At 45.0% G+C, this 26583-nt stretch overlaps 1 protein-coding gene across 1 annotated transcript in view; it reads left to right on the top strand.

Moving 5' to 3' along the window:
- LOC134965280 (G protein-activated inward rectifier potassium channel 4-like) overlaps window positions 1–26583 on the top strand; it is a 104118-nt gene that overhangs the window by 4484 nt on the left and 73051 nt on the right. The window contains exon 2 of the mRNA XM_063941765.1: window positions 24978–26223. Coding sequence (XP_063797835.1) covers window positions 24978–26223 — 1246 coding nt within the window. The remainder of the gene's footprint in view (window positions 1–24977; window positions 26224–26583) is intronic.

The raw sequence follows: 26583 nt of genomic DNA, 5'->3' as shown, positions 1-26583 counted from the left end.
GTCACGCAGGATGTCCCTTCCAAAAAACCCTCCCCAAACAGCACATGACGCAAAGAAAAATTAAAGAAAAAAGAGGTGCAAGATGGAATTGTCCTTGGGCCCTCCCACCCACCCTTATGTTGTATAAACAGGACATGCACACTTTAACCAACCCATCATTTCAGTGACAGGGTCTGCCACACGACTGTGACTGAAATGACGGGTTGGTTTGGACCCCCACCAAAAAAGAAGCAATTAATCTCTCCTTGCACAAACTGGCTCTACAGAGGCAAGATGTCCACCTCATCATCATCCTCCGATATATCACCGTGTACATCCCCCTCCTCACAGATTATCAATTCGTCCCCACTGGAATCCACCATCTCAGCTCCCTGTGTACTTTGTGGAGGCAATTGCTGCTGGTCAATGTCTCCACGGAGGAATTGATTATAATTCATTTTAATGAACATCATCTTCTCCACATTTTCTGGATGTAACCTCGTACGCCGATTGCTGACAAGGTGAGCGGCGGCACTAAACACTCTTTCGGAGTACACACTTGTGGGAGGGCAACTTAGGTAGAATAAAGCCAGTTTGTGCAAGGGCCTCCAAATTGCCTCTTTTTCCTGCCAGTATAAGTACGGACTGTCTGACGTGCCTACTTGGATGCGGTCACTCATATAATCCTCCACCATTCTTTCAATGGTGAGAGAATCATATGCAGTGACAGTAGACGACATGTCCGTAATCGTTGTCAGGTCCTTCAGTCCGGACCAGATGTCAGCATCAGCAGTCGCTCCAGACTGCCCTGCATCACCGCCAGCGGGTGGGCTCGGAATTCTGAGCCTTTTCCTCGCACCCCCAGTTGCGGGAGAATGTGAAGGAGGAGATGTTGACAGGTCGCGTTCCGCTTGACTTGACAATTTTCTCACCAGCAGGTCTTTCAACCCCAGCAGACTTGTGTCTGCCGGAAAGAGAGATCCAAGGTAGGCTTTAAATCTAGGATCGAGCACGGAGGCCAAAATGTAGTGCTCTGATTTCAACAGATTGACCACCCGTGAATCCTTGTTAAGCGAATTAAGGGCTCCATCCACAAGTCCCACATGCCTAGCGGAATCGCTCCGTGTTAGCTCCTCCTTCAATGTCTCCAGCTTCTTCTGCAAAAGCCTGATGAGGGGAATGACCTGACTCAGGCTGGCAGTGTCTGAACTGACTTCACGTGTGGCAAGTTCAAAGGGCATCAGAACCTTGCACAACGTTGAAATCATTCTCCACTGCGCTTGAGACAGGTGCATTCCACCTCCTATATCGTGCTCAATTGTATAGGCTTGAATGGCCTTTTGCTGCTCCTCCAACCTCTGAAGCATATAGAGGGTTGAATTCCACCTCGTTACCACTTCTTGCTTCAGATGATGGCAGGGCAGGTTCAGTAGTTTTTGGTGGTGCTCCAGTCTTCTGTACGTGGTGCCTGTACGCCGAAAGTGTCCCGCAATTCTTCTGGCCACCGACAGCATCTCTTGCACGCCCCTGTCGTTTTTTAAAAAATTCTGCACCACCAAATTCAAGGTATGTGCAAAACATGGGACGTGCTGGAATTTGCCCATATTTAATGCACACACAATATTGCTGGCGTTGTCCGATGCCACAAATCCACAGGAGAGTCCAATTGGGGTAAGCCATTCCGCGATGATCTTCCTCAGTTGCCGTAAGAGGTTTTCAGCTGTGTGCGTATTCTGGAAAGCGGTGATACAAAGCGTAGCCTGCCTAGGAAAGAGTTGGCGTTTGCGAGATGCTGCTACTGGTGCCGCCGCTGCTGTTCTTGCGGCGGGAGTCCATACATCTACCCAGTGGGCTGTCACAGTCATATAGTCCTGACCCTGCCCTGCTCCACTTGTCCACATGTCCGTGGTTAAGTGGACATTGGGTACAGCTGCATTTTTTAGGACACTGGTGACTCTTTTTCTGAGGTCTGTGTACATTTTCGGTATCGCCTGCCTAGAGAAGTGGAACCTAGATGGTATTTGGTAACGGGGGCACACTACCTCAAGAAATTGTGTAGTTCCCTGTGAACTAACGGCGGATACCGGACGCACGTCTAACACCAACATAGTTGTCAAGGCCTCAGTTATCCGCTTTGCAGCAGGATGACTGCTGTGATATTTCATCTTCCTCGCAAAGGACTGTTGGACAGTCAATTGCTTACTGGAAGTAGTACAAGTGGTCTTCCGACTTCCCCTCTGGGATGACCATCGACTCCCAGCAGCAACAACAGCAGCGCCAGCAGCAGTAGGCGTTACACGCAAGGATGCATCGGAGGAATCCCAGGCAGGAGAGGAATCGTCAGAATTGCCAGTGACATGGCCTGCAGGACTATTGGCATTCCTGGGGAAGGAGGAAATTGACACTGAGGGAGTTGGTGGGGTGGTTTGCGTGAGCTTGGTTACAAGAGGAAGGGATTTACTGGTCAGTGGACTGCTTCCGCTGTCACCCAAAGTTTTTGAACTTGTCACTGACTTATTATGAATGCGCTGCAGGTGACGTATAAGGGAGGATGTTCCGAGGTGGTTAACGTCCTTACCCCTACTTATTACAGCTTGACAAAGGCAACACACGGCTTGACACCTGTTGTCCGCTTTTCTGTTGAAATACCTCCACACTGAAGAGCTGATTTTTTTGGTATTTTCACCAGGCATGTCAACGGCCATATTCCTCCCACGGACAACAGGTGTCTCCCCGGGTGCCTGACTTAAACAAACCACCTCACCATCAGAATCCTCCTGGTCAATTTCCTCCCCAGCGCCAGCAACACCCATATCCTCCTCATCCTGGTGTACTTCAACACTGACATCTTCAATCTGACTATCAGGAACTGGACTGCGGGTGCTCCTTCCAGCACTTGCAGAGGGCGTGCAAATGGTGGAAGGCGCATGCTCTTCACGTCCAGTGTTGGGAAGGACAGGCATCGCAACCGACACAATTGGACTCTCCTTGTGGATTTGGGATTTCGAAGAACGCACAGTTCTTTGCGGTGCTTTTGCCAGCTTGAGTCTTTTCAGTTTTCTAGCGAGAGGCTGAGTGCTTCCATCCTCATGTGAAGCTGAACCACTAGCCATGAACATAGGCCAGGGCCTCAGCCGTTCCTTGCCACTCCGTGTGGTAAATGGCATATTGGCAAGTTTACGCTTCTCCTCCGACAATTTTATTTTAGGTTTTGGAGTCCTTTTTTTACTGATATTTGGTGTTTTGGATTTGACATGCTCTGTACTATGACATTGGGCATCGGCCTTGGCAGACGACGTTGCTAGCATTTCATCGTCTCGGCCATGACTAGTGGCAGCAGCTTCAGCACGAGGTGGAAGTGGATCTTGATTTTTCCCTAATTTTGGAACCTCAACATTTTTGTTCTCCATATTTTAATAGGCACAACTAAAAGGCACCTCAGGTAAACAATGGAGATGGATGGATACTAGTATACTTATGGATGGACTGCCGAGTGCCGACACAGAGGTAGCTACAGCCGTGGACTACCGTACTGTGTCTGCTGCTAATATAGACTGGATGATAATGAGATGAAATCAATATATATATATGTATGTATATATAATATCACTAGTACTGCAGCCGGACAGGTAGATAATATATTTATTAGGTAATGATGACTGATGACGGACCTGCTGGACACTGTCAGCTCAGCAGCACCGCAGACTGCTACAGTAAGCTACTATACTATAGTAGTATGTACAAAGAAGAAAGAAAAAAAAAACCACGGGTAGGTGGTATACAATTATGGATGGACTGCCGAGTGCCGACACAGAGGTAGCTACAGCCGTGGACTAACATACTGTGTCTGCTGCTAATATAGACTGGATGATTGATAATGAGATGAAATCAATATATATATGTATGTATATATAATATCACTAGTACTGCAGCCGGACAGGTAGATAATATATTTATTAGGTAATGATGACTGATGACGGACCTGCTGGACACTGTCAGCTCAGCAGCACCGCAGACTGCTACAGTAAGCTACTATACTATAGTAGTATGTACAAAGAAGAAAGAAAAAAAAAAAACCACGGGTAGGTGGTATACAATTATGGATGGACTGCCGAGTGCCGACACAGAGGTAGCTACAGCCATGGACTAACGTACTGTGTCTGCTGCTAATATAGACTGGATGATTGATAATGAGATGAAATCAATATATATATGTATGTATATATAATATCACTAGTACTGCAGCCGGACAGGTAGATAATATATTTATTAGGTAATGATGACTGATGACGGACCTGCTGGACACTGTCAGCTCAGCAGCACCGCAGACTGCTACAGTAAGCTACTATACTATAGTAGTATGTACAAAGAAGAAAGAAAAAAAAAAAAACACGGGTAGGTGGTATACAATTATGGATGGACTGCCGAGTGCCGACACAGAGGTAGCTACAGCCGTGGACTAACGTACTGTGTCTGCTGCTAATATAGACTGGATGATTGATAATGAGATGAAATCAATATATATATGTATGTATATATAATATCACTAGTACTGCAGCCGGACAGGTAGATAATATATTTATTAGGTAATGATGACTGATGACGGACCTGCTGGACACTGTCAGCTCAGCAGCACCGCAGACTGCTACAGTAAGCTACTATACTCTATAGTAGTATGTACAAAGAAGAAAGAAAAAAAAAAAAACACGGGTAGGTGGTATACAATTATGGATGGACTGCCGAGTGCCGACACAGAGGTAGCTACAGCCGTGGACTAACGTACTGTGTCTGCTGCTAATATAGAGTCTAGACTGGATGATAAATTATTGATAATGAGATGAAATCAATATAATATCACTAGTACTGCAGCCGGACAGGTACTATATATATTTATTATGTAATGACTGATGACGGACCTGCTGGACACTGTCAGGACAGCACAGCACCGCAGACTGCTACAGTAAGCTACTATAGTAGTATGTATAAAGATATATATATATATATATATTAAACTGGTGGTGATTGATTATTAAACTGGTGGTCACTTCAGGTCACGTTGCAACTTGCAACTAGTACTCCGAGGCCTAAGCAGACAATCACAAAATATATTATTATACTGGTGGTCAGTGTGGTCACAACAATGGCAGTGTGGCACTGACTCTGGCAGCAAAAGTGTGCACTGTACGTTATATGTACTCCTGAGTCCTGCTCTCAGACTCTAACTGCTCCCCACTGTCAGTGTCTCCCCCACAAGTCAGATAATATACTTACAGTCACACTATCTAATCTATAAATATCACTTCAGCAAGTAGTATAGTAGTATACAGTATAGTAGTACTCCTCCTAATAATGCTCCCCAAAATACTGTGTCTCTCTCTTCTCTAAACGGAGAGGACGCCAGCCACGTCCTCTCCCTATGACTCTCAATGCACGTGTGAAAATGGCGGCGACGCGCGGCTCCTTATATAGAATCCGAGTCTCGCGATAGAATCCGAGCCTCGCGAGAATCCGACAGCGTGATGATGACGTTCGGGCGCGCTCGGGTTAGCCGAGCAAGGCGGGAAGATCCGAGCCTGCTCGGACCCGTGTAAAAAACCTGAAGTTCGGGCGGGTTCGGATTCAGAGGAACCGAACCCGCTCATCTCTAGTGTGTGTGTGTGTGTGTGTGTGTGTGTGAGAGAGAGAGTGTGTGTGGTGTGTGTGTTATTTACCAGATACAGCAGACTCAGCAGATTCACCGGCTCCAGACAAAGCAATCCGCCTCCTCTTCTTTGCTCTGTTGCCGGAGTCCCGCAGCCGCATCCTCTCCACAGTGTGCTACGGGGACTGGGAGCCAACAGCCAGACAGCGCGGTGCGGTGTCCGGGAGCCAGACAGCGCGGTGCGGGGGCCGGGAGACAGTCGGTGCGGTGTGGGGGCCGGGAGCCAGACAGCGCGGTGCGGGGGCCGGGAGACAGTCGGTGCGGTGCGGGGGCCGGGAGCCAGACAGCGTGGTGCGGGGGCCGGGAGACAGTCGGTGCGGTCAGCGGGGATGTTTTTTAGCAGCTACCCTGCTCCTCAGCCACTGCTATCACACCTCCCGCCGCCGCTCACAGCTCCTCTAGTGCCAGCCCAGCGCTGCCTCGGAAGTTGAATGGCTAGGCTGATGCTGCTGCAACGACCCTATCTTCGATTCACATTTTAAATGGCGGCGGGCTGCGGGCGGCGAGGAGGGTGGTTGGGAAGGTCCATGCACTGGCCTTGCCTTACCCAGGAAGAGCACAGCACTATTCAGGCCAGGACCTGTGGGGGTTCATGAGCTGCAATCGAGTGTCCACAAATCCACAAGAGAGGGCACAGCATGAGACGAGGGGAAAGTTAGGGACTCAACTCGTGCAGTACAGGGCGCTGCTGCTGGGACTGCTCCCCAGCTTGCAGTCGCCCCTCTCTGGCTTTCCGGCGTGCAGTGTCCTCTCTCTGGCTCCCTGGTGTACAGTACACTATGCCGGCGTTTCATCTACCAATGCCGCAGCCGGAGTGTCTTGGCTGGGGGAACAGGGCCTTGACTGCTTACTGGCTGCTGTAGATTTTTTCCCCCCTGTCTGCTGCTGCTGCTGCTGCATCTGCTGCTGCTGCCCAATCACTGTGACAGGGGCGTGCTTTCATGGGCTGAAAGCATGTCTCTGCTGCACTGAGGCACCTCTATAGGTGCCGCTTCCAATGCTTTTTTTAATGGGCTTTTACAGCCCTCTGCATTGCCATGCCCCCTGCCCGCCCCTGCTTCCGGCCATTTACAATTAGCAGTGAGAGGCACCGTTCAATGTGCCTCCGAAATCTGTTTTTTAATGCTAAAAAAGATTAGGTAACTTACTATAAGAAGATACTTATGACACAGAACATGTCATAAGTATCTTCTCTGTATTCTTTTAATCCCTTTAATGACAGGGGAGGCACTGCCTCCCCTGACTGCATGTCCCTGCTTCCTACAGCATATTTTGCGCTATTGACTCTCATTGCCTGTGTTTAGTAGTGTAAGTGCTGTAGTGCACATGCTTTATTTGTTTTCTGATTTTAGGTCATGATTCTGATTTGTACTATACTTGCCTACTCTCCCAGATCGGCCGGGAGGCTCCCGAAAATCGGGCGACGCTCCCAGCCCCTGGGAAAGGTAGGCAAGCCTCCTGGAGCCGGCCGCAGCCCCCTACACCCTTCGTGAAAGTGGGCGGTCTATGGAAGCTTATGACGAGGTTCGCGGTGAATCGCGTCATCGTATCCACAATGCTGGCAATGTGGGAACTGCATAGCGGGGAACATGGCCGCAATGATAGAGATGAGCGCCTGAAATTTTTCGGGTTTTGTGTTTTGGTTTTGGGTTCGGTTCCGCGGCCGTGTTTTGGGTTCGAATGCGTTTTGGCAAAACCTCACCGAATTTTTTTTGTCGGATTCGGGTGTGTTTTGGATTCGGGTGTTTTTTTCAAAAAACACTAAAAAACAGCTTAAATCATAGAATTTGGGGGTCATTTTGATCCCAAAGTATTATTAACCTCAAAAACCATAATTTACACTCATTTTCAGTCTATTCTGAATACCTCACACCTCACAATATTATTTTTAGTCCTAAAATTTGCACCGAGGTCGCTGTGTGAGTAAGATAAGCGACCCTAGTGGCCGACACAAACACCGGGCCCATCTAGGAGTGGCACTGCAGTGTCACGCAGGATGTCCCTTCCAAAAAACCCTCCCCAAACAGCACATGACGCAAAGAAAAAAAGAGGCGCAATGAGGTAGCTGTGTGAGTAAGATTAGCGACCCTAGTGGCCGACACAAACACCGGGCCCATCTAGGAGTGGCACTGCAGTGTCACGCAGGATGGCCCTTCCAAAAAACCCTCCCCAAACAGCACATGACGCAAAGAAAAAAAGAGGCGCAATGAGGTAGCTGTGTGAGTAAGATTAGCGACCCTAGTGGCCGACACAAACACCGGGCCCATCTAGGAGTGGCACTGCAGTGTCACGCAGGATGTCCCTTCCAAAAAACCCTCCCCAAACAGCACATGACGCAAAGAAAAAAAGAGGCGCAATGAGGTAGCTGACTGTGTGAGTAAGATTAGCGACCCTAGTGGCCGACACAAACACCGGGCCCATCTAGGAGTGGCACTGCAGTGTCACGCAGGATGTCCCTTCCAAAAAACCCTCCCCAATCAGCACATGATGCAAAGAAAAAGAAAAGAAAAAAGAGGTGCAAGATGGAATTGTCCTTGGGCCCTCCCACCCACCCTTATGTTGTATAAACAAAACAGGACATGCACACTTTAACCAACCCATCATTTCAGTGACAGGGTCTGCCACACGACTGTGACTGATATGACGGGTTGGTTTGGACCCCCCAAAAAAAGAAGCAATTAATCTCTCCTTGCACAAACTGGCTCTACAGAGGCAAGATGTCCACCTCATCTTCACCCTCCGATATATCACCGTGTACATCCCCCTCCTCACAGATTATCAATTCGTCCCCACTGGAATCCACCATCTCAGCTCCCTGTGTACTTTGTGGAGGCAATTGCTGCTGGTCAATGTCTCCGCGGAGGAATTGATTATAATTCATTTTAATGAACATCATCTTCTCCACATTTTCTGGATGTAACCTCGTACGCCGATTGCTGACAAGGTGAGCGGCGGCACTAAACACTCTTTCGGAGTACACACTTGTGGGAGGGCAACTTAGGTAGAATAAAGCCAGTTTGTGCAAGGGCCTCCAAATTGCCTCTTTTTCCTGCCAGTATAAGTACGGACTGTGTGACGTGCCTACTTGGATGCGGTCACTCATATAATCCTCCACCATTCTATCAATGTTGAGAGAATCATATGCAGTGACAGTAGACGACATGTCCGTAATCGTTGTCAGGTCCTTCAGTCCGGACCAGATGTCAGCATCAGCAGTCGCTCCAGACTGCCCTGCATCACCGCCAGCGGGTGGGCTCGGAATTCTGAGCCTTTTCCTCGCACCCCCAGTTGCGGGAGAATGTGAAGGAGGAGATGTTGACAGGTCGCGTTCCGCTTGACTTGACAATTTTGTCACCAGCAGGTCTTTCAACCCCAGCAGACTTGTGTCTGCCGGAAAGAGAGATCCAAGGTAGGCTTTAAATCTAGGATCGAGCACGGTGGCCAAAATGTAGTGCTCTGATTTCAACAGATTGACCACCCGTGAATCCTTGTTAAGCGAATTAAGGGCTGCATCCACAAGTCCCACATGCCTAGCGGAATCGCTCCGTGTTAGCTCCTCCTTCAATGTCTCCAGCTGCTTCTGCAAAAGCCTGATGAGGGGAATGACCTGACTCAGGCTGGCAGTGTCTGAACTGACTTCACGTGTGGCAAGTTCAAAGGGCATCAGAACCTTGCACAACGTTGAAATCATTCTCCACTGCACTTGAGACAGGTGCATTCCACCTCCTATATCGTGCTCAATTGTATAGGCTTGAATGGCCTTTTGCTGCTCCTCCAACCTCTGAAGCATATAGAGGGTTGAATTCCACCTCGTTACCACTTCTTGCTTCAGATGATGGCAGGGCAGGTTCAGTAGTTTTTGGTGGTGCTCCAGTCTTCTGTACGTGGTGCCTGTACGCCGAAAGTGTCCCGCAATTTTTCTGGCCACCGACAGCATCTCTTGCACGCCCCTGTCGTTTTTTAAAAAATTCTGCACCACCAAATTCAAGGTATGTGCAAAACATGGGACGTGCTGGAATTTGCCCATATTTAATGCACACACAATATTGCTGGCGTTGTCCGATGCCACAAATCCACAGGAGAGTCCAATTGGGGTAAGCCATTCCGCGATGATCTTCCTCAGTTGCCGTAAGAGGTTTTCAGCTGTGTGCGTATTCTGGAAAGCGGTGATACAAAGCGTAGCCTGCCTAGGAAAGAGTTGGCGTTTGCGAGATGCTGCTACTGGTGCCGCCGCTGCTGTTCTTGCGGCGGGAGTCCATACATCTACCCAGTGGGCTGTCACAGTCATATAGTCCTGACCCTGCCCTGCTCCACTTGTCCACATGTCCGTGGTTAAGTGGACATTGGGTACAGCTGCATTTTTTAGGACACTGGTGACTCTTTTTCTGAGGTCTGTGTACATTTTCGGTATCGCCTGCCTAGAGAAATGGAACCTAGATGGTATTTGGTACCGGGGACACAGTACCTCCAACAAGTCTCTAGTTGGCTCTGCAGTAATGATGGATACCGGAACCACGTTTCTCACCACCCAGGATGCCAAGGCCTCAGTTATCCGCTTTGCAGTAGGATGACTGCTGTGATATTTCATCTTCCTCGCAAAGGACTGTTGAACAGTCAATTGCTTACTGGAAGTAGTACAAGTGGGCTTACGACTTCCCCTCTGGGATGACCATCGACTCCCAGCGGCAACAACAGCAGCGCCAGCAGCAGTAGGCGTTACACGCAAGGATGCATCGGAGGAATCCCAGGCAGGAGAGGACTCGTCAGAATTGCCAGTGACATGGCCTGCAGGACTATTGGCATTCCTGGGGAAGGAGGAAATTGACACTGAGGGAGTTGGTGGGGTGGTTTGCGTGAGCTTGGTTACAAGAGGAAGGGATTTACTGGTCAGTGGACTGCTTCCGCTGTCACCCAAAGTTTTTGAACTTGTCACTGACTTATTATGAATGCGCTGCAGGTGACGTATAAGGGAGGATGTTCCGAGGTGGTTAACGTCCTTACCCCTACTTATTACAGCTTGACAAAGGGAACACACGGCTTGACACCTGTTGTCCGCATTTCTGGTGAAATACCTCCACACCGAAGAGCTGATTTTTTTGGTATTTTCACCAGGCATGTCAACGGCCATATTCCTCCCACGGACAACAGGTGTCTCCCCGGGTGCCTGACTTAAACAAACCACCTCACCATCAGAATCCTCCTGGTCAATTTCCTCCCCAGCGCCAGCAACACCCATATCCTCCTCATCCTGGTGTACTTCAACACTGACATCTTCAATCTGACTATCAGGAACTGGACTGCGGGTGCTCCTTCCAGCACTTGCAGGGGGCGTGCAAATGGTGGAAGGCGCATGCTCTTCACGTCCAGTGTTGGGAAGGTCAGGCATCGCAACCGACACAATTGGACTCTCCTTGTGGATTTGGGATTTCGAAGAATGCACAGTTCTTTGCTGTGCTGCTTTTGCCAGCTTGAGTCTTTTCATTTTTCTAGCGAGAGGCTGAGTGCTTCCATCCTCATGTGAAGCTGAACCACTAGCCATGAACATAGGCCAGGGCCTCAGCCGTTCCTTGCCACTCCGTGTGGTAAATGGCATATTGGCAAGTTTACGCTTCTCCTCCGACAATTTTATTTTCAGTTTTGGAGTCCTTTTTTTTCTGATATTTGGTGTTTTGGATTTGACATGCTCTGTACTATGACATTGGGCATCGGCCTTGGCAGACGACGTTGCTGGCATTTCATCGTCTCGGCCATGACTAGTGGCAGCAGCTTCAGCACGAGGTGGAAGTGGATCTTGATCTTTCCCTAATTTTGGAACCTCAACATTTTTGTTCTCCATATTTTAATAGGCACAACTAAAAGGCACCTCAGGTAAACAATGGAGATGGATACTAGTATACAATTATGGACTGCCTGCCGACTGCAGACACAGAGGTAGCCACAGCCGTGAACTACCGTACTGTACTGTGTCTGCAGCTAATATAGACTGGTTGATAAAGAGAAGATGTCTATGTAACTATGTATGTATAAAGAAGACTGAAAAAAATCCACGGTTAGGTGGTATACAATTATGGACGGACTGCCTGCCGAGTGCAGACACAGAGGTAGCCACAGCCGTGAACTACCGTACTGTACTGTGTCTGCAGCTAATATAGACTGGTTGATAAAGAGAAGATGTCTATGTAACTATGTATGTATAAAGAAGAATGAAAAAAATCCACGGTTAGGTGGTATTACAATTATGGACGGACTGCCTGCCGAGTGCAGAGACACAGAGGTAGCCACAGCCGTGAACTACCGTACTGTGTCTGCTGCGACTGGATGATAAATGATATTAAAAATATATATATATCACTACTGCAGCCGGACAGGTATATATTATATATTATATAATGACGGACCTGCTGGACACTGTCTGTCAGCAGAATGAGTTTTATTTTTATAGAATAAAAAAAAAAAAAACACAAGTGAAGTCACACGACAAGTGTTTAACTTTTTCAGGCAATCACAATATAAGTATACTACTAACTATACTGGTGGTCAGTGTGGTCAGGTCACTGGTCAGTCACACTGGCAGTGGCACTCCTGCAGCAAAAGTGTGCACTGTTTAATTTTAATATAATATGTACTCCTGGCTCCTGCTATAACCTATAACTGGCACTGCAGTAGTGCTCCCCAGTCTCCCCCACAATTATAAGCTGTGTGAGCTGAGCAGTCAGACAGATATATAATATATATAGATGATGCAGCACACTGGCCTGAGCCTGAGCAGTGCACACAGATATGGTATGTGACTGACTGAGTCACTGTGTGTATCGCTTTTTTCAGGCAGAGAACGGATATATTAAATAAACTGCACTGTGTGTCTGGTGGTCACTCACTATATAATATATTATGTACTCCTGGCTCCTGCTATAACCTATAACTGGCACTGCAGTAGTGCTCCCCAGTCTCCCCCACAATTATAAGCTGTGTGAGCTGAGCAGTCAGACAGATATATATAATATTATATATAGATAATAGATGATGCAGCACACTGGCCTGAGCCTGAGCAGTGCACACAGATATGGTATGTGACTGACTGAGTCACTGTGTGTATCGCTTTTTTCAGGCAGAGAACGGATATATTAAATAAACTGCACTGTGTGTCTGGTGGTCACTCACTATATAATATATTATGTACTCCTGGCTCCTGCTATAACCTATAACTGGCACTGCAGTAGTGCTCCCCAGTCTCCCCCACAATTATAAGCTGTGTGAGCTGAGCAGTCAGACAGATATATATAATATTATATATAGATAATAGATGATGCAGCACACTGGCCTGAGCCTGAGCAGTGCACACAGATATGGTATGTGACTGAGTCACTGTGTGCTGTGTATCGCTTTTTTCAGGCAGAGAACGGATTATAAAGTAAACTGCACTGTCCTCACTAGTAAACTCTCTCCACTCAGTCTCTACACTTCTACAGTAACAGTACTCCTCCTAGTCAGCTCCAGTAAATCTCTCTCAGTCTCTTATAATCTAAATGGAGAGGACGCCAGCCACGTCCTCTCCCTATCAATCTCAATGCACGTGTGAACTGAAAATGGCGGCGACGCGCGGCTCCTTATATAGAATCCGAGTCTCGCGATAGAATCCAAGCCTCGCGAGAATCCGACAGCGTCATGATGACGTTCGGGCGCGCTCGGGTTAACCGAGCAAGGCGGGAAGATCCGAGTCGCTCGGACCCGTGAAAAAAAACATGAAGTTCTGGCGGGTTCGGATTCAGAGAAACCGAACCCGCTCATCTCTACGCAATGACGCGTCACATCGCCACATCCCCAGACCACCCCTTTTTCAGAGCTCCACCCCCTGTTCAGCCGAACTGGCTGCTCCTTCCTGGAGGGAACAGCCTGAAAGTCAGCAAGCCTGATTTGTATGCAAAGCCTATGCAGCTGTGATTTTTCAGGCTATGGACTTTACATCGCAAGTGAAGCAGGCAACCAGAAAAGAATAGAGACACTCACCGGAACCATCGCAAAATCCTTAGCAAGTGCATACGCATACGTAGCATCAACACAGAAACGAAGAACATCGACTCACCTAGTGGGGGCCATGGGAACTGGCTGTGGGAACTGAGAGGCTGATGCCGTGTTTTCTGCATACACAGGGGCAAACGCAATATTTAGTCAGGGTGATTTCCGTGGGTGGGTGTGTATGTATATGTGCACGTATATGTATATATACAAATATATACATTTATATAACTATCTATATATATATATATATATATATATATATATATATAAATGGTAGATTTTCGGCACTCCCATAAGAATAATCAAATCAGCTGGCCCGGTGCCCTCCACAGCATAGCAGCAATGTAGGATGTACAGATAGGCGGCACTCCAGGACTTCTCAGGTACAAGAAAAGAGATGACCCCTTCTTGTTAGCTTAACGTTTCGGTTTTATTAACCGTCGTCAGAAGATACAAAAAATACAATGAACAATCTTACCTTAATATAACTTAACACACCACGTGCAGTGTCCCCGGAGCCCCGGCAGACCAGTTACCGGCTACGTCATCGCTTGCAGACCAAACCGCCCACTTGGTGACGTATATCCGGCTCTAAGTGCATACCCATCACCATGACAACACACAGTATACGGGGGATGTAAATCTAACAAGGTGCAGATTCTGTAGAAAACACAAAATATGCACCAAACATTTTCAGAGATATCCATACTTGAAAATCGGACAAAATATACACCTTTACATATAAAAATGAACACTGATAGAGGTTACCCCTTATAGGAAACATGACAGTGATAGCATCTCATTAAGGCCGTTTGGAGCCACCGTGTTCAATCGGTGTATCCAGCGGGCTTCTTTTTGCAATAGAATTTTATGTCTATCACCCCCCCGTTTAGAAGCCTGTACTTGCTCAAGCATCTTGTATCGTAGGGTGGCCAATGTATGATTGTATGATTTAAAATGTTTTGCAACAGGCTGCTCTACATTTTTGCCCTCCAGTATCTGTTTAATGGCACTCCTGTGCTGTGACATCCGTTCTTTAAAAAGGCAGGATGTCTTACCTATGTAATACAGTCCACACGGACATTTGATGCAATAAACGACAAATTTGCTTGTGCATGTAAGCACCTGTTTGATCTTAATCCTATGTCCTGAGTGAGGGTGTACAATATAATCCCCTGTCTCGAGATATAAACAGGTGGTGCAACCCGTGCATTTGTAATTACCTGGCTTGCGGGATAAAAAGGTTGTGTCTGCAGCTGTTAAACGTGAAATATCATTGTGTACCACAAGGTCGCGTATATTACTGCCTCTCTTATAACATGGCAGTATTCTGCTCGTTCTAATGCTAGAGAGGTCCGGATCAGACTGAATTACCGGCCATACTCTCTTGGCAGTTTTAATGAGTTTTTCACTTGAAGTAGTATAACTTGATACATATATTACAGATTTATCAATTGCCCTTTTATCCCTGTTATTCTCAACCGGTATTTTAGGTTCAAGCATGGCACGTTTTTTTGCATCTTGTAACAGTTTGTTGCTATACCCCCTTTCAAGGAATCTTTTAGTCATTAGATCCATTTGAGCCAGTTCATCATCCGTATTAGTACAAATTCGGTGCACCCTCAGATATTGTGAGTATGGCAACCCATTTTTTAGTGATTTCGGATGATGACTGGAGGACAACAACAGACTGTTAACATCCGTGGGCTTGTTATACACTGATGTAATCAATTTACCTTGTGAATTTGGTAATTTTAACGTCTAAGAAGTGTATGCTAGTGGATTGTATGTCAAAGGTAAATTTTATGGACTCATCCATCTGATTAACCCTTTGCATCATCTCCATAAAGCCATCATATGAACCTGTCCACAGCATAAAGACGTCATCGATATAGCGGGTGTATAGCGCTATATTTGATTTTTGCTGTTCATTAAAGAAAAAAAGAGCTTTCTCTACCCCAAACATAAAAGCATTGGCATATGCCGGTGCGGCACAAGACCCCATCGCACAGCCCTTTTCTTGCTTAAAAAACTCATTGTTAAAGAGAAAATAATTTCTGTAAAGTGTAAGATGTATAAGCGACATAAAGAAATTAATTTCAGGACCAGTGTAATTAGGGTTTCCCTCTATCAATGCTCTAACAGCCTCCAGTCCCCGTGTGTGCGGGATACTGGTATAGAGGCTGATAACATCTGCTGTACACAGCCAACAAGTGTCAGGAACTGAATCAATCTGTCTGAGTTTGTTTAGAAAAGTCGTGGTATCTTTAAGATACGTATCCTCACTTTGAATTACTGGCTGTAAAAAGTGGCCAATATATTTTGACACCTGATAGTACAATGAATCCCTAGCGGCAATTATAGGCCGACCGGGTGGACGGACCAAATCCTTATGTAGTTTGGGTATGGGATAAAATACCGGCACACTAGGAGATGTGGAAGTTAAAGCCATCTTTGTTGATTTCAAAATGATACCATCAACTACAGCATTTTCCAATAATTGATTTAATTCTAATGTATATGTTGCTGTAGGATCAGATTCCAATTTGCTATACACAGAGATGTCATCAAGTACCTATAGGCTTCAATTTTATAGTCAACAAGATCCTGTATCACTATGCCACCCCCCTTGTCGGCAGGGCGCACAGTGATATCAGGATAACTAGATACATTTCTTAAAGCCAGACGCTCTTCTGCACTAATGTTAGACCCCTTGTTAGATATTTTGTGTTCATCAACATTATCTATGTAATCAGAAATAGTGTTGGTAAATACTTTTATAGCTGGATTAATGGAGTAAGGGTCAAAGGTGGACTTGGATCTAATGGGACACTCATTGGTATTCATAACATCCAATTTATTATTAAAGAATTTCTTTAACCGAAGCTGTCTGTTAAATTTACTGAGCTCAACCTTACTTTCAAATACTCTATGGGGATTGGTGGGCACAAAATTTAACCCTTTAGATAACATCCTCATTTCAATCTCAGTAAACGACCTAGAGGACAGGTTATAGACTATTTCTTGCTTTTTGTGCCTCTTCCTCCCTTCCCTTTGACATTGCTTGCCACGTCTGGTTCTACTTCGATGGGCCCTTCTCGCTGGGCCCTCGTTTTGATGCCTAAAGGGACCTGCTGAATTGGGGGGCGCTGGCGTCCTGTTGCTTGTTCAGCTTCACTGTTTGAGGTGCCGCTAGAGGTGTCACCCTCAAGTGGAAAGCAGCGGCCCCGTCTATGGGTCCTTGGACGGTATGGATAATTTTTGACCGTTTGATTGTTGGCCCAAAAATAAACTCGATTTTCAGCATAGTCCTTGGCCACTGTAGCAAACTTTTTAGTCTTGAATTTGATTAAATCAGTCTTGTATTTGTCCACTTGTTGAGTCAGTTTTGATAACCAGTCATTTTCGGTATCCGCCGTGAGTGTCGACATGGCTGTCGTCTCCAAGGTTCTGATCTTGCCCCGAACCACTTCCAGCTCTCTTGCAGCCTCCTCTACTACCAGTAGAATGAGGTCGAAGGATGCCTTATTCAATACCGCAGCCCACCTCCGGCAAAACTCCGGGTTATATCTGCCGATGGTGGGGGTATTGCGTATTCGAAAACCTCTTGGAAGCATTTTGTCTCTGTAGTAGTCTGATAGACAAACTCCGTGCAAGTAAAAATCGGTTTCACGATTTTTCAATCTCAGTAACTGCAGATAAATCTGTTCAGTGTTGTCTGCAGCAGTCGTGGATGATAATTTGTCCTTAAACAGGATTCTCTCTGCATCGGCGTCCGACAATGCAAGTTGTTCACCCTGCAGCAGCATGGTGTGTCGGTATCCTGAGACATCCTCCAAAACTGTATCCATAATACCAATCTATATGCACAGATTGGCAATAAATAACCTTCCTTGAATTGCGGAATGGTGGTTCAGAACCACAACGGGTGCCCTAATGCAAAGTGTCCCGTTACTACGAACGGGGCTTTGTGATACAAATGGTAGATATTCGGCACTCCCATAAGAATAATCAAATCAGCTGGCCCGGTGCCCTCCACAGCATAGCAGCAATGTAGGATGTACAGATAGGCGGCACTCCAGGACTTCTCAGGTACAAGAAAAGAGATGACCCCTTCTTGTTAGCTTAACGTTTCGGTTTTATTAACCGTCGTCAGAAGATACAAAAAATACAATGAACAATCTTACCTTAATATAACTTAACACACCACGTGCAGCGTCCCCGGAGCCCCGGCAGACCAGTTACCGGCTACGTCATCGCTTGCAGACCAAACCGCCTACTTGGTGACGTATATCCGGCTCTAAGTGCATACCCATCACCATGACAACACACAGTATACGGGGGATGTAAATCTAACAAGGTGCAGATTCTGTAGAAAACACAAAATATGCACCAAACATTTTCAGAGATATCCATACTTGAAAATCGGACAAAATATACACCTTTACATATAAAAATGAACACTGATAGAGGTTACCCCTTATAGGAAACATGACAGTGATAGCATCTAATTAAGGCCGTTTGAAACCACCGTGTTCAATCGGTGTATCCAGCGGGCTTCTTTTTGCAATAGAATTTTATGTCTATCACCCCCCCGTTTAGAAGCCTGTACTTGCTCAAGCATCTTGTATCGTAGGGTGGCCAATGTATGATTGTATGAATTAAAATGTTTTGCAACAGGCTGCTCTACATTTTTGCCCTCCAGTATCTGTTTAATGGCACTCCTGTGCTGTGACATCCGTTCTTTAAAAAGGCAGGATGTCTTACCTATGTAATACAGTCCGCACGGACATTTGATGCAATAAACGACAAATTTGCTTGTGCATGTAAGCACCTGTTTGATCTTAATCCTATGTCCTGAGTGAGGGTGTACAATATAATCCCCTGTCTCGAGATATAAACAGGTGGTGTAACCCGTGCATTTGTAATTACCTGGCTTGCGGGATAAAAAGGTTGTGTCTGCAGCTGTTAAACGTGAAATATCATTGTGTACCACAAGGTCGCGTATATTACTGCCTCTCTTATAACATGGCAGTATTCTCCTCGTTCTAATGCTAGAGAGGTCCGGATCAGACTGAATTACCGGCCATACTCTCTTGGCAGTTTTAATGAGTTTTTCACTTGAAGTAGTATAACTTGATACATATATTACAGATTTATCAATTGCCCTTTTATCCCTGTTATTCTCAACCGGTATTTTAGGTTCAAGCATGGCACGTTTTTTTGCATCTTGTAACAGTTTGTTGCTATACCCCCTTTCAAGGAATCTTTTAGTCATTAGATCCATTTGAGCCAGTTCATCATCCGTATTAAAAAATGGGTTGCCATACTCACAATATCTGAGGGTGCACCGAATTTGTACTAATACGGATGATGAACTGGCTCAAATGGATCTAATGACTAAAAGATTCCTTGAAAGGGGGTATAGCAACAAACTGTTGCAAGATGCAAAAAAACGTGCCATGCTTGAACCTAAAATACCGGTTGAGAATAACAGGGATAAAAGGGCAATTGATAAATCTGTAATATATGTATCAAGTTATACTACTTCAATTGAAAAACTCATTAAAACTGCCAAGAGAGTATGGCCGGTAATTCAGTCTGATCCGGACCTCTCTAGCATTAGAACGAGCAGAATACTGCCATGTTATAAGAGAGGCAGTAATATACGCGACCTTGTGGTACACAATGATATTTCACGTTTAACAGCTGCAGACACAACCTTTTTATCCCGCAAGCCAGGTAGTTACAAATGCACGGGTTGCACCACCTGTTTATATCTCGAGACAGGGGATTATATTGTACACCCTCACTCAGGACATAGGATTAAGATCAAACAGGTGCTTACATGCACAAGCAAATTTGTCGTTTATTGCATCAAATGTCCGTGCGGACTGTATAACATAGGTAAGACATCCTGCCTTTTTAAAGAACGGATGTCACAGCACAGGAGTGCCATTAAACAGATACTGGAGGGCAAAAATGTAGAGCAGCCTGTTGCAAAACATTTTAAATCATACAATCATACATTGGCCACCCTACGATACAAGATGCTTGAGCAAGTACAGGCTTCTAAACGGGGGGGTGATAGACATAAAATTCTATTGCAAAAAGAAGCCCGCTGGATACACCGATTGAACACGGAGGCTCCAAACGGCCTTAATGAGATGCTATCACTGTCATGTTTCCTATAAGGGGTAACCTCTATCAGTGTTCATTTTTATATGTAAAGGTGTATATTTTGTCCGATTTTCAAGTATGGATATCTCTGAAAATGTTTGGTGCATATTTTGTGTTTTCTACAGAATCTGCACCTTGTTAGATTTACATCCCCCGTATACTGTGTGTTGTCATGGTGATGGGTATGCACTTAGAGCCGGATATACGTCACCAAGTGGGCGGTTTGGTCTGCAAGCGATGACGTAGCCGGTAACTGGTCTGCCGGGGCTCCGGGGACGCTGCACGTGGTGTGTTAAGTTATATTAAGGTAAGATTGTTCATTGTATTTTTTGTATCTTCTGACGACGGTTAATAAAACCGAAACGTTAAGCTAACAAGAAGGGGTCATCTCTTTTCTTGTACCTGAGAAGTCCTGGAGTGCCGCCTATCTGTACATCCTACATTGCTGCTATGCTGTGGAGGGCACCGGGCCAGCTGATTTGATTATTCTTATGGGAGTGCCGAATATCTACCATTTGTATCACAAAGCCCCGTTCGTAGTAACGGGACACTTTGCATTAGGGCACCCGTTGTGGTTCTGAACCACCATTCCGCAATTCAAGGAAGGTTATTTATTGCCAATCTGTGCATATAGATTGGTATTATGGATACAGTTTTGGAGGATGTCTCAGGATACCGACACACCATGCTGCTGCAGGGTGAACAACTTGCATTGTCGGACGCCGATGCAGAGAGAATCCTGTTTAAGGACAAATTATCATCCACGACTGCTGCAGACAACACTGAACAGATTTATCTGCAGTTACTGAGATTGAAAAATCGTGAAACCGATTTTTACTTGCACGGAGTTTGTCTATCAGACTACTACAGAGACAAAATGCTTCCAAGAGGTTTTCGAATACGCAATACCCCCACCATCGGCAGATATAACCCGGAGTTTTGCCGGAGGTGGGCTGCGGTATTGAATAAGGCATCCTTCGACCTCATTCTACTGGTAGTAGAGGAGGCTGCAAGAGAGCTGGAAGTGGTTCGGGGCAAGATCAGAACCTTGGAGACGACAGCCATGTCGACACTCACGGCGGATACCGAAAATGACTGGTTATCAAAACTGACTCAACAAGTGGACAAATACAAGACTGATTTAATCAAATTCAAGACTAAAAAGTTTGCTACAGTGGCCAAGGACTATGCTGAAAATCGAGTTTATTTTTGGGCCAACAATCAAACGGTCAAAAATTATCCATACCGTCCAAGGACCCATAGACGGGGCCGCCGCTTTCCACTTGAGGGTGACACCTCTAGCGGCACCTCAAACAGTGAAGCTGAACAAGCAACAGGACGCCAGCGCCCCCCAATTCAGCAGGTCCCTTTAGGCATCAAAACGAGGGCCCAGCGAGAAGGGCCCATCGAAGTAGAACCAGACGTGGCAAGCAATGTCAAAGGGAAGGGAGGAAGAGGCACAAAAAGCAAGAAATAGTCTATAACCTGTCCTCTAGGTCGTTTACTGAGATTGAAATGAGGATGTTATCTAAAGGGTTAAATTTTGTGCCCACCAATCCCCATAGAGTATTTGAAAGTAAGGTTGAGCTCAGTAAATTTAACAGACAGCTTCGGTTAAAGGAATTCTTTAATAATAAATTGGATGTTATGAATACCAATGAGTGTCCCATTAGATCCAAGTCCACCTTTGACCCTTACTCCATTAATCCAGCTATAAAAGTATTTACCAACACTATTTCTGATTACATAGATAATGTTGATGAACACAAAATATCTAACAAGGGGTCTAACATTAGTGCAGAAGAGCGTCTGGCTTTAAGAAATGTATCTAGTTATCCTGATATCACTGTGCGCCCTGCCGACAAGGGGGGTGGCATAGTGATACAGGATCTTGTTGACTATAAAATTGAAGCCTATAGGCAACTTGATGACATCTCTGTGTATAGCAAATTGGAATCTGATCCTACAGCAACATATACATTAGAATTAAATCAATTATTGGAAAATGCTGTAGTTGATGGTATCATTTTGAAATCAACAAAGATGGCTTTAACTTCCACATCTCCTAGTGTGCCGGTATTTTATACCATACCCAAACTACATAAGGATTTGGTCCGTCCACCCGGTCGGCCTATAATTGCCGCTAGGGATTCATTGTACTATCAGGTGTCAAAATATATTGACCACTTTTTACAGCCAGTAATTCAAAGTGAGGATACGTATCTTAAAGATACCACGACCTTTCTAAACAAACTCAGACAGATTGATTCAGTTCCTGACACTTGTTGGCTGTGTACAGCAGATGTTATCAGCCTCTATACCAGTATCCCGCACACACGGGGACTGGAGGCTGTTAGAGCATTGATAGAGGGAAACCCTAATTACACTGGTCCTGAAATTAATTTCTTTATGTCGCTTATACATCTTACACTTTACAGAAATTATTTTCTCTTTAACAATGAGTTTTTTAAGCAAGAAAAGGGCTGTGCGATGGGGTCTTGTGCCGCACCGGCATATGCCAATGCTTTTATGTTTGGGGTAGAGAAAGCTCTTTTTTTCTTTAATGAACAGCAAAAATCAAATATAGCGCTATACACCCGCTATATCGATGACGTCTTTATGCTGTGGACAGGTTCATATGATGGCTTTATGGAGATGATGCAAAGGGTTAATCAGATGGATGAGTCCATAAAATTTACCTTTGACATACAATCCACTAGCATACACTTCTTAGACGTTAAAATTACCAAATTCACAAGGTAAATTGATTACATCAGTGTATAACAAGCCCACGGATGTTAACAGTCTGTTGTTGTCCTCCAGTCATCATCCGAAATCACTAAAAAATGGGTTGCCATACTCACAATATCTGAGGGTGCACCGAATTTGTACTAATACGGATGATGAACTGGCTCAAATGGATCTAATGACTAAAAGATTCCTTGAAAGGGGGTATAGCAACAAACTGTTACAAGATGCAAAAAAACGTGCCATGCTTGAACCTAAAATACCGGTTGAGAATAACAGGGATAAAAGGGCAATTGATAAATCTGTAATATATGTATCAAGTTATACTACTTCAAGTGAAAAACTCATTAAAACTGCCAAGAGAGTATGGCCGGTAATTCAGTCTGATCCGGACCTCTCTAGCATTAGAACGAGCAGAATACTGCCATGTTATAAGAGAGGCAGTAATATACGCGACCTTGTGGTACACAATGATATTTCACGTTTAACAGCTGCAGACACAACCTTTTTATCCCGCAAGCCAGGTAATTACAAATGCACGGGTTGCACCACCTGTTTATATCTCGAGACAGGGGATTATATTGTACACCCTCACTCAGGACATAGGATTAAGATCAAACAGGTGCTTACATGCACAAGCAAATTTGTCGTTTATTGCATCAAATGTCCGTGCGGACTGTATTACATAGGTAAGACATCCTGCCTTTTTAAAGAACGGATGTCACAGCACAGGAGTGCCATTAAACAGATACTGGAGGGCAAAAATGTAGAGCAGCCTGTTGCAAAACATTTTAAATCATACAATCATACATTGGCCACCCTACGATACAAGATGCTTGAGCAAGTACAGGCATCTAAACGGGGGGGTGATAGACATAAAATTCTATTGCAAAAAGAAGCCCGCTGGATACACCGATTGAACACGGTGGTTTCAAACGGCCTTAATGAGATGCTATCACTGTCATGTTTCCTATAAGGGGTAACCTCTATCAGTGTTCATTTTTATATGTAAAGGTGTATATTTTGTCCGATTTTCAAGTATGGATATCTCTGAAAATGTTTGGTGCATATTTTGTGTTTTCTACAGAATCTGCACCTTGTTAGATTTACATCCCCCGTATACTGTGTGTTGTCATGGTGATGGGTATGCACTTAGAGCCGGATATACGTCACCAAGTGGGCGGTTTGGTCTGCAAGCGATGACGTAGCCGGTAACTGGTCTGCCGGGGCTCCGGGGACGCTGCACGTGGTGTGTTAAGTTATATTAAGGTAAGATTGTTCATTGTATTTTTTGTATCTTCTGACGACGGTTAATAAAACCGAAACGTTAAGCTAACAAGAAGGGGTCATCTCTTTTCTTGTACCTGAGAAGTCCTGGAGTGCCGCCTATCTGTACATCCTATATATATATATATCTATCACACACATTCATGCATACATAAACACACACACATACTCAAACAAACACATACATACATACATACATACACAAGCACACACACACACACACACACACACACACACACCTACAAGTGCATACATAAACACAGGTTACAAACTTACATACATTATATGCATACCACTAGGGGCTGAGAACAGACGGGCGGCACTGTGAGGGGTGGATGGAGGGCGTTGCTGTGACTGAGCATGCGCAGCCAGCAGCTCCCCCGGAATCTGTAAGCAGAGAGCTGCACTCTGTGGTCACGGCTTTTGCTGAGACGGAGACACAGCTGTCTCCGTCTCAAAATAGAAAATTTGGCTTATCGGGGGGTTTACAGGTACTCAGAAACTCCCCTGCGTGTGTCACTGATACGGGATCGCAGATTTAGGCAGATACATGCCCCTGAAAACAGCTGTGACACTCCTCGTTACCTCCCACAAATGGTACCTTCTTGTCAATCACTGCGATTAAATCCTCACTGAGTGGCAACGCAAAGTTATCTTTGCGCATTCGCAGTGCGATCGCAGCCCATGCACAATCAGCCGATAATTGCTCAGTTGTGTGAACATCGGCATTGCATACAAATCGCAGTCAGGTCCTCAGAACAACGAAGACAGAGGAGATGGCATCAGGGGGGAAAAAGAGAGAATACTCAGCACAACTTTCTGTTCCAGCAAACACAGCCCAAGTTTGAGCACAGCTTAATGAGAAAAATTATTAATTGCAAAATAAAGTTACTGTAGAAAATGAATCTGTAAATATCTAATTTTGAAGAAGAAAAAAAAGCAACTAAAATTGTAACAGGTCATTCTTCATAAATGGGGAGGCCATATGGTAAAAAAAAATGTTCTATGATAGCGATATGAAAATTCTCTATGTTTAATTACTTTTTTTTTTACTCTCTTACAGCCTGAAACAATGGTTGTCTCTGTCACTTCCTGTGACGATTACCACCAGAAATTACAATTCCCTCCACCAAAAAAAGGTAGCATCATCTCCAGCTTTAATCCATTGTCTTACGCCAACAGTATCAAAAAAGCTCCTAATAGGAGGTTCAGTGCTGTAGAACAAACAAATACAAATACAGTCGCTGAAACCCCAATTGCCAAGCATAGGCCTAGTGTAACTATTAACACAGAGGTCTTACCCCGTTACCAACGAGCTGCCAATCAGGAAACACATGTGCGAGAAGCCAGTTCCAAGTGGTATCCTAGACATGCCCTCAGTGTTCCAAATATTCCCACGCGAAGCAAAACCCCAACCCGCAGTGTTGTCTCAGCTCCAGCCACCACAAAATCACACAGGATGCGTTGTAAGCTCATGTATGATGATCGTCAGCTTTTCAATCTCACCAATCGTCAAACACGTCAGAGGTATGTCACCAAGGATGGAAAATGTAGGGTCAACCTTGGACGCATTGTGGAAAAGAAAAGGTTTTTGTCAGATATTTTCACTACCATTGTGGATCTAAAATATCGCTGGTTCATTTTTGTATTCATGTTGTGCTATATTCTCACCTGGGTTTCGTTTGGAGTTATTTATTTTGTGGACGCCTTGATTAGAGATGATGTGAATCATATTGGGGATCCTGAATGGCAGCCTTGTATTGACAATGTTGACACCTTTCTTTCTGCCTTACTCTTCTCTGTGGAAACTCAAAGGACAATTGGTTATGGCCACAGGATGGTAACTCCCTATTGCCCAGAGGGTATAATATTGATTATGGCTCAGTCAATAATTGGATCAGTGATTGATGCACTTATGGTGGGTTGTATGTTTGTAAAGATTTCTCGGCCTAAAAAGAGAGCTCAGACATTGATCTTCAGTAAGAAATGTGTAGTGTCGCACAGAGATGAAAAGCTTTGCTTGATGTTCAGAATTGGAGATCTCCGGGATAGTCACATGGTAGATGCTAAGATAAGAGCAAAACTTATTAAATCCAGACAGACAAAGGAAGGGGAGTTTATCCCATTGGAGCAATCAGAGATCAACCTCGGTTATGATACTGGAGAGGACCGTCTTTTCCTGGTGGAACCTCAGATCATCTGTCATTTCATCAATGATCATAGTCCTTTCTGGGAGATGTCTGCAGAATCCCTGAAGCGAGAACAGTTTGAAATTATTGTAATACTTGAAGGCATTGTTGAAGCCACAGGTAAGCACAATCAAAGAGGTTTATTTTTTTCAGTTAAACTTCTCTCATTAGTTGGTCATACTAATTAGGTTGATTAAATTAATATTTGATTGGAATAATTAATTGTAGCACATTTATGCCTTTTTATTAAGTAAGCTTTCTGCTCTCTTATATAGGTTATATTTTAGTTACATTTCTTTCCACAATCATTGCAGAGGTGTTTAGTAGTAGGATATTAAGATATTAAGTGTGGCTTTCTTCTACCCATCTTGGATTATATGCCTATATGCCTGATCCATATCTTGATTGTAGGGCAAAATAAGGTCCAGCAGACAAAGAGGTCTATTTACTAAGCCTTGGCTGAAGATAAAGTGGACATAG

Source organism: Pseudophryne corroboree, chromosome 10 (genome assembly GCF_028390025.1).
Source record: "Pseudophryne corroboree isolate aPseCor3 chromosome 10, aPseCor3.hap2, whole genome shotgun sequence".
Classification (NCBI taxonomy): Eukaryota; Metazoa; Chordata; class Amphibia; order Anura; family Myobatrachidae; genus Pseudophryne; species Pseudophryne corroboree.
Note: the sequence above shows the minus strand (reverse complement) of the source record. Positions and strands in the feature narration are given on the sequence as shown.